This window comes from Pseudopipra pipra, chromosome 4, assembly GCF_036250125.1.
Source record: "Pseudopipra pipra isolate bDixPip1 chromosome 4, bDixPip1.hap1, whole genome shotgun sequence".
Taxonomy (NCBI): domain Eukaryota; kingdom Metazoa; phylum Chordata; class Aves; order Passeriformes; family Pipridae; genus Pseudopipra; species Pseudopipra pipra.
This window is the reverse complement of record NC_087552.1, coordinates 61,594,464-61,604,334: the sequence shown is the minus strand read 5'-3', so window position 1 is coordinate 61,604,334 and position 9,871 is coordinate 61,594,464. Positions and strand designations below refer to the sequence as shown.

Below are 9,871 nucleotides of genomic sequence, written 5' to 3'. Positions count from 1 at the left end.
TTTCACTTGTGATATATAAGCTTCCTTCACAGCCTCATTAATTTTCTGAATCTCCAAATGTTTTCTTGTAGTTATAAGAAAGCACACTCTAGAGTTTAAATAGGAAAAGAATTCTAGTTTGGAATTGAGATAGCTTAATTTGTTTTTCAAAAACAAATTTCTGTTCAGATGTGCCAGCAGAGAACTGCATGCCTAAGAGACTGCTAGAAAAGGAACGGAGGAGAAGTGTACAGAGCAGACAGCTTTTTATTTGTCATTTACTCTGAATTAGAAAGAAAAGAGTACCAGGAGAAAAGTCATTCTGTTAATTATTTAAAGTGACTGATCCTAATTGATCTATCAACAGTTTCTAATGCATGTTGAATATATCACTCAAAATTTACAGACCAAACTGTTGACTGAGATTCATCCATATTCATAAAGACATATGAGCTCATCTATTACTGTAAGAAGTGATGCTGCTGTAGTAATAAAAATACACAAAAACACTAGCATTTTTTAGAGCATCCATAGAGACAACTTCAGACTTCAAAGAAGTAACTATTTTTATAATAACAACTTTATTTCAAGCACTGTTTCTCACTGGATACAATTTATACATTTTATGCTAGGTATATATATTAATGGAACACTTTAGAAATTATCCCTAGATAAAATATATTACATGATTAAAATTATTCCAGCAATAGTTTTTCCAAGTTACATTTTGCTGAGTCTTAGTTCAGATCACAGGAGAAAAAAATATTAAAAATGCTTTGGCAAAATACCCTTCCATAGTAATGTCTGTAAAAGCATTTTGAATGCAGGGCTGCTTCATCCATTTTTATTCTGGTATCAGTCAAATAGACAGGAGGAAACATATAAACAGTTATACCGTTATACAGTTTTATTTAAATATAATTTAAAAGAATATAGATCTTAATTTTTCAAAATATGTGTTCTCACATTTTAATTTCAGTCAGTCAAAAAACTGGCTGATGCTTCCTAATGAACAACAGCACAACACCTTTCTGAAACCTCTAATTGCGATTGCGTTGTTGCGCTGGTCACTGTTAAAACAAAATTCTGGGTAATCCCAGAGCCTGTGTCAAGGCAGGAGGACTGCAAAGGTATCAAACCAGAGAAGAACAGCATGGTCATTGAACTGCACACATGGAGCTTCTAGGAGGATTAATGGATCTCGTCACAGGCTCCTGACTGTAGTTGACAATATCTGCCTTCACCACCCTCTGTCACAAAAGAAAACACAGTAACAATCAGAAAATACTATCTTCATGCTGGCAAAGCATTCAACAGATATTTTAATATGAAACATGAAGGAAAAATATAACACATAAAACAGGAGGTTTGTCCTTACCCTACAGAAAGTCTTATCAGGTGTTAATTCTCATTCTATCAGTTTATCCATACTAAGCAAAAGCAATTGCCTTGGTAGGTTTTCACAACACTACAAATGGAACATGACTTTTTTGCCAAACAGTAAAGACAGTTCTACTTTCATGAAAATTCTTTTGCATGAAAATAATAAAACTATTTGTTTGCAAAGATGCTGCCATTTGTTCTTTAAGAATAACTGCTTAAATTGTAATTGGAAATTGTACCTCAGTTTTTGTTTTCGTCTTTACTCAAAGCACTTCACCAGAAAATATGGACAGAATTCAAAGAATATTTCAAATACAGACCTGTTTCACTAAAACCTTTGACAAGCATACTGGCTAAAGACTAAATTAACACAAAAAGAAGCTCTCCATACCATAAATATGTGTTTTCCAATAGAGATACAACAGATACTACCCATACTATTTACAAAGCAATTGATAAGACTAATGTGGTCTCTCCTACACGAGGAGAAGGAAATGAGAATATTTTCTGTCCATCTCCATCTGAGACAGCTATGCAATACTTTGAATGCACAGCACTGAATACAGTAACACAAAGTATTTCAAGGTTTCTATGAACTATCAGGTTATTAGAAACAATGTGTAATTAATTGTACACAGAGTTCCAAATTAATACATTGAGTATTACAAGTGCTTACATATATAAAACATAATTTTCCAATAGAACTTACTGTAACACTTGTTCCTTCACGTAACAGCAATGCACTTTATAAAAAGAAACCACCCAAGTTTTCCATCAATACCTGAACTACTGCATTGAGCAGATTTTGCTCTGGCAGTTGGAAGTGTTCTGAGGTTGGTTATCTTCTTCAGGATATTTCACTAGTTCTGCCCTGACAACATGCTGTTAACCATGTATCAACATGATGGATAGAGGGCAAGGAGAAGAATGTAAAAAGAAAAGAGAAGGAAAACAATGGAGAGATTAATCAGAAGTTGAAAAGTATGAATTAATAACACAAGAAGACTACGCAGAAGCAAAATGAATGCATTTTCTGGCCTTAGGCTGATATAAGAGCAACATGTCTGGCTGAAAGCGGCTCCAGGGCTGCTCCTCAAGCTTCTCCAAGGAGATGCCCTTTCAAAGCACCGAAGTGAAAGGTCCATGCAATCAACAAAAGCTTATTAAATAGCAAGAGAAAGGACAGAATTAAAAGGTAGGCGATTCAGTGGGAGAAAGATGACAATGGCCTATTCCTCCTTTAAGTCTAAGATAAATACTACATTGTCAGCTTGTAACAAGTGCAGTAGCCTTACACAAGCAACTTTTTAAGTAACGTAACAATTACATTATACCTAAATTTATAATCCAAACCAGGGACATAAATTAAGAACCTCACATCAAAATGCTCCACACTTTGATTTTGTCTTTACTTCATATAAAAGTAAAAGGTTCTCATTTTTCCCCTTAAAGACAAACAAAACTGTTAAAAGCTTTTCATTATTAATGCAGTGTTCATGCAAAGGGAAGTAAAATTCATGTAACAATTTCAGCAAAGGAGAAGCAGAGGAGGTAGGACTGCTGTGAAAGATACAGTAAACCAGTTTAATATTTTTTTCCTAAATTCTTCAACTTTCATGCAACATATCTTCAAGGTTAAAATGAACAAATGAATAAATACTATTATTTTAAAGGAAACAATGTATAAACTGGATTATATGAATATATAAACAGTATACGTTAAAGATTACCTCTGTAAATAAAACCTTTATGTCAAGCAAACAACAATAACTGAATTGTCTGGTAAGGGACCTGGATTTATTAGCTGCTGAAGTACTCTTCTTGAGTTTAATTGATCACATTCATATTATCTTATCTAGTGGACAACACTCATGATTTACTGGACTCCTGGCCCGATGTTATCAAGGGAAAGGTTTCCAAATCCCATGTAAGGCAGTAAGTAGTAGTTTTAGCATTAAACAGTGTTATCTGACCTCACAGGACCTAGTTTCTTCATACCAACCTTTTGACTAGAGCTGAGGGGGAAAAAAAAAAAAAAAGAAAAAATAGTCTTGCAATCAGTAGGCAATTAATTGTTCCTCAAAACATTGGTCTAAATCCCATCCTGTAAACACAGGCAGGTTAGTGACCCATGCTTAGGCACACTGTAGCAAGAAACTGACTATCATAAATGACTCGGATTTTCTAAAGGAATTTCATCCAAATAAGACTAAAAAAATACCACTGCAACATTTCTTTTATTAACTTCATGGTAATTAAAAAAGTGGGCCTCTTTGCATCAGTTTCTATGTGAGGCGTATCATTGCCACGGTTCAAATCACTGTCAATAATGAGAAATAACCTTTCTTGGTGCAGGTGCTCTGTATTCCAGGTCTGACTTATCTGCCAAACATTTTATTGTACAAAGCTGGCGCACACACACTAATTTGCTGAATTGGCATTTAGTTAGAGAGAAAACTACACATCACTTACAAAAATGCTAGCTCTTGCCAATGCCAAGGAACAAAGCTGTACCCCATGCAGTTTTTGCACTACGGTTGAAAGTAAAAAATACAGAAAGAAAAACATTTGATTAGTAAAGGAGCTATTTCCTCAAATTTCATCAGACCCTTGCAATTTAAAAGGGAGAGTATTTTGAGGACTGAAAATAAGTCAGAAACTGCAATTTTCTTACTTTGGAACTGTTCCATTTCAAAAAACATGCTCTGCTTTCCAGTCACGCATAAAGAGTAATCTAGTTCTTTGTTTCACCACAGTTTTGTCCAAATAAAGGTTTGATTAACAGTCATCTCAGCATGTTAACAGACAAGGGTTAGTAGCTCTAGCTGAGATAGTTTAAAAACTTACCACCCTCAAATGTCTGTCCTATTCCTCTGCTGGAGATCATTGCTGCCAAAGGAGAGTTGGTGGAATATAACGTGTACTTGCACCTCATCCACTTCGGCACAAAATCTGGCAGCTTCACTTTGAAACAGCTTTCAGCAGCAGTTTAAGCTAAACTGCTCAACTTCACCCTGATGTGGCCAAAGCACATGATCACCTTCCATTTTCTGATTCTGCTGTGGGAGCGATACATTCCAGCAAAAGGGCAGTAGCAAATAGCTTGGGTTGCATTAATATCTTAAACTGCTGCAGCTGCTTTCTAAAACAATGCAGGGTAAATATAACTCAATTTCTAAGGCTTCTTCTTGCAGTTAATTAACAAGTTGTGCTGCTAATTTGAAAGGGACCAAGAACCCCACCCATTTTTCACAAGAGCTTCTGCAGTTCTGCCAGTCATCAAAGCTCAAAAGTCGTGAGCCAAACTCCACTAATTCATTCAAGTTAGAATAATGTGATTCCTATTACTTATTTCTATCCACCTATGAGTCACATCTAAGATCTTCCTAGTGACTATGACAGTTATAATTGATTCTAAACATGACAAATATGATCTTCAGGCATAAAATCAAGACTGCTAGAAATAATTTATAAAGCATATTCTCAATACGAGACAATAAAACACGATTCACACAAAGCATTCGACTGTTGGCATTTTACATAAACTCAGTATTTCATCTTATTCTTTGTTACCACCTAGACTGAATGAACATATCCCCACATACTCTGACAAACACATTCAGGCAGCAACCTTCTCAGTTTTCAAAATGAGGAAATCTCACATTACAAAAAATACAGAAAATTCAAATATATAATCCAGCATGTAAATTGTCCACATTTATAAAAACTACAATGTTTTTTACTCTTTATTTAAAGATTAAATCCAAATCAACACTTGCATACTTTAAGGATGAGTCACACTGGGTATTGTGTTGTTTCTATTTGATTCTTTATAGCACTTATCTAGCATCCATCCATTTACCAATTGACTTCTACAGTCCAGTAGTCAGAGTATTCAATGCCTAAAAATTTTAAGGAACACATTTAAGGAAGTCCTGTGCCCATTTTATCAATGGAATAGGGAAAAAAAAACCATCACCACACTAAGGTACCTGTACTTGTCATAGAGTATATGGTAAACCAGAAATCTATAATGGCAACATCATCTAACACCACATCCTTCCAGCCATGAGACCAGCTCCATGCCTTTGGGAAACAGCATCTGCATATTACTTTAATTAGGCTTTTGTACTGCAGACTAATGAATTTCTCTCCAGACATGCCCTTCTAGTCATCTCCTCAAGGATATGAACGTTAAAATTTTCTTTCTCCAGTTTTATCTAGAGATTTTTACCTTTTTTTAATCACTAGAGCCTGGATTCACATTAACAGTAATGTATGCCACAGTGAGTAATTTATGCATATTAACTATTTATAGGTTATTGCTAGTGCTACTTGTGTAATGTTTACTTTGATCCACATATTGCATATTCCATTGATCTGCTCAACAAAGTTAAAAATTAATTACAATACTAAGGTAGAAGGAAGCCTACTAAAAGTTTATACCAATTTGACATAGAAAGTTATGCACTCTTGAGTCGAAGCTATGTAGAGGTTCTTACTTTAAAAAAAAACTAAACACAGGCACATTCTTTAGAAAGCTACAACTTTCTGTAGAACCCTTTTTATCGTAGTTTCCTTTAAATTTAAGGTATTTGCATACCTTTCTACAACCTTATACCTGCATTACAGAACACAACACCACACAGCACAGAGAGGTCTAAGGCCAATCTTCCAGTGCTAGCTAAATGACCAAAGAATAATTAGAGAACTCTGTATGCTCAACCATTTATATGTAAATAATCAGAGAGCTCAGAACAACAGATGGATGGTACCTTAGTAGTACTAGATCATTGAGAAGACACACTCAGTATTTCTCTACCTATAAATTACAGCTTTTTGAAGATACTTTGCTTGATGGGTATGCTCTGTAAGTATATTTTACAATTTTACTGTTTGCAATACAGCTTTCTAGTTAACCACTTCAACACAGATTGTAAACACTGTTGTGGCAAAACACTTTCAGAAATTACATATTTATTGTATATTTCAAAAAGCAGGAGACCAAGCTGCATAAAAGAAATGTTTGGCCTTTTTATTTTAAATAAACTTGTTGACTTAATTTCGTGGTACTTGTTTAATACTGGTAGTAACTAGCAGTTCCAGGATATTACGCCATTAGAACAGCAACCTTTTGGTTCAATAAGTAAATTTAAATAATTGCAATCGCAAACGTCATTATGCAGGATTGCCTCAGTAGCATAATCTTTGCTTTTGAGGTTTCTGAAACTGGGTTTGTAGAAAAACTTTTTGGTTTAAACCTATGCACACAGTCTTACTGGCAGAAAAGTTATTTTTAGAAGCAGAAACTAGAAAGAAGAAAGTGGCAAAGGAAAAGGGGTTATATTAGAAAACCTCTTGCTTGCTTGCTTATTTGAACAAATAACACATTTTTGATCTCCTAAATTTCACTGACAAAACCAATTGACTTCCAACTCTGGTACATACAGTTAAGCAAGTGTTCATATTTTAAATCATATAGTTACAGTTCAAATTTTTAAAAATAGTGAAAACACCTTTTTCCAATTAATTTATATGGTGCTAAACCAATGCTCTCATTAGAGCCATTTTGCATACAGCAATTACTGAACAGCATGAAGTGCAACAAAGCTCTGCTACAGTTTGGAGCAGGACATGCAGCAGGTTTGCCACGTGTTTACAGTAGAATCCCTATATTTACATCCTTGCCTAACACAAACCAATGTAAAAGATGGGGGACAACCTTCCTGACAACTTTCCTACCCATCACTGGGAAACATTCTCCCGTCTCTCAGCCCTTTCGTACAGAGGAAATGCCAGAAAGCTCCTAAAATAACACTCATGATACAAAGAACAAAACACAAAACACAAGGGCAGAAATTATACAGCTCCTTTAGGGGGAGATTATTTGGGACTGGTACAGTGAGAAATATCATTGCAAATGCCAGGGAGCCATAATAGCTACTCAAAAAGCATGATTCCACAAGTCTATCTGCTCTTGAGAATGGGTATACTGAACCAGAATAGGATTCTGTTTTTGGAATTTGCACTTCCAAATAAAAAGGGAAATAGCGACCTTACAAAGCCAACTGTCCTTCCCCAAGGCAGATGGTCACTACTGAGGTCCTGTATTACACAGGCACACAGTGAAGACTAAGACCTAAGATTAACCAAACAAAGGATTTGACATTGTTAACTCCTGACTGACAAATAATAAATTTTGCTCTATGACTGCAATGAATATTGATTTACAACATTTCCACTCCCAGAAGCTCATGCCTTCTGTGACTTAAATTTGTAGTGTTCTAAAATATTTGTTTTTAAATGCATATAGTATTAAAAAGGAATGATTGTCATTAAAACTGCATCTGACATGAATGTACAGTATTTAATGTATATATAAGAATTATCTTCCTTGCTACCTGTATATGCATATATATACAGAGACTCGAGTGCTCTTTCTAAAAAAACATTCCTAAAATTCAAGTTTGTCCTTAATTTTTTGAACACGTTTTTTGTTGTTTCAGCAAGTTTATCCTGATGGATAAATAAAGAATTATTTTATTTTTAAAAAGTTGTGAAATTAAATAATTATCTTCAGAACAACATATGAAGATTGATTTAAAGGACAGCAATTAATAGCAATTAGATTATTTTTAATAGCAAATAAAATACTAAGAAAAATTAAGTATTTGTGGAAAATCACCTGTGATTGTTCCAACTCTGCTTTGTTTAATTTGATGCCGAGTATGTCAGCAGCAATTCTCTGAAAACACAGGAAGACCTATGGAAAAAAAATAAATTGCATTTAAATGATTAAAACCAGACATCCTTGAGGTTCTTTCAAATATATCAAACCATACTTGAACTGTAAACAATGAGATATACAAAATTATGACCTGTGCAAAGCAGATCTGAAAATAACCTCATCTGGTACTTTCAATTTTGTTTAAAAATTTGAGAAAATAACTCAACAATGGTACAAGGAATGAACAGTATGCTGGATTGTTAAGCAACACTTCTACTCTGCCTCCAGAGACCTAAGTTTAAACAAGCTTTTACACAACCCACCTCTCAAATACTACTCTCAGTGCTATAAAATATGAATAAGGGTATTCACTAATGTTTAGCACAAAAATATATTACTAGTGTGTTGTGCAATAGAGAAGTTGATTTCTGAAATTTAGAACAACAGAACTGTGCATCAACATCACCAAAATCTCTACTACACACATTTTAAAAAACAGAATTATGAAAGACTTCTGAAGAGTCTTACAAAACATTATTTACCCTGAACAGAGGTATTTAGAACAAACAAGATGTAGTACGGCCTGCAGCAGCAATGTCGCAGAGTTAGACTCTGGACATTTAATACATAATACTGGGTGGCAATGCTATCTTAAATAACTCCTTTAATTCATCTCAAGGCACTCCACCTATCTACCTGTTTAGGCAACTGCATTTTAAATGAGATTAAAGAAAACAACAGATGTTCAAGAGGAGCAGCTTAAGCTTGCACTGCTGCTGAACACTTATTGTCAAGCTACACGTTATATTTTATCTATTGGGCTGTTCGTCTGAGCTCATGATCTAAACTACTAACAAACATTGGTTTTCATCATGCAGCTGCCACCCCCAAAAGGTAAAGCCTGTGTATGTGTTCTCTGTCATTTTCCAATTTTGAGAGAAAATTCTGTAAATAACATTTTCACAATCTCTTATACCCGAGATGGAAACCAGTAACAAATTAGTGGCACAATCAACAAACTCTGGTAGCTTCCAGAACAATTGCTCTTCCTCTGAACTACATGGTCCAGTACTGGTCTGTTCTACTAACATCCACACATGAGAGGAAATACTGAACAGAAATTCTGTGGTCCAGAGACCTCCTTTAACCCACACCAAGATCTCAGGTGTTCTGAGATACATCACCTGCCCTGAAGACACTTAGTGCACAAAACATCAGGCTCAAGTTCAGTGCTTTGGTTACACGATTTGATGGACAGTAAGACAGTTAGCTATATACTAAACCTTTTAGGAAAATTTTTCTCCCCCAAGGAGACTTATGGGCTTTTATATGTACATAAAATCTTTTTTTGCAAACAAATCTGTTGGAAAGATCTGAGGTAAACAAAACAAACCATTTATCTTAACTGAGTAAAACTCCTCTAGTCTATATTCACCTTAGCAATGGTTGGCCTCTTCTTAAATCAGGGTCTAGGACAAAAACCCCATCCTTTCTACACAATTACCAAAACATATTAAGATTTTGAAAAGTCAGTGTGCAGTAACAGTGAAAGGGCTAATTCAAATTTACACTGAAACTAAGTTTACATTGAAACTAAAAATGAGCTACTGTAAACTACTTCTTTTCTCAGTAGATATTTAGGCAGAGATTTCTGGTTAATGCTTTCTAGGTATGTTCAGATTTACTTTTGTTTTTAAACAGTAAGTTATGAAAAGTACAATAAGTATATATAGTGTAATGCTGCTGTAATTCATGAATCAATTAAAAAGATGTAATGAAGAT

General features: G+C 34.7%; 1 protein-coding gene across 4 annotated transcripts in view; it reads right to left on the bottom strand.

Annotated features, from left to right (window-relative positions):
- Positions 1 to 541: 541 nt before the first annotated feature.
- RAB28 (RAB28, member RAS oncogene family) overlaps positions 542 to 9,871 on the bottom strand; it is a 63,192-nt gene continuing 53,862 nt past the window's right edge. Inside the window, exons 6-8 of one of the 4 annotated variants that reach the window (XM_064653223.1) lie at positions 8,048 to 8,125; positions 2,144 to 2,244; positions 542 to 1,229 (exon numbers count right to left, since the gene is read on the bottom strand). In XM_064653223.1, the coding sequence (XP_064509293.1) occupies positions 2,149 to 2,244; positions 8,048 to 8,125 (174 nt within the window). In that variant the 3' untranslated portion in view covers positions 542 to 1,229; positions 2,144 to 2,148. Of the gene's footprint in view, positions 1,230 to 2,143; positions 2,245 to 4,209; positions 4,377 to 8,047; positions 8,126 to 9,871 lie in introns of those variants that run through there. The other 3 variants (XR_010430249.1, XR_010430250.1, XM_064653224.1) reach the window with 3 other exon arrangements.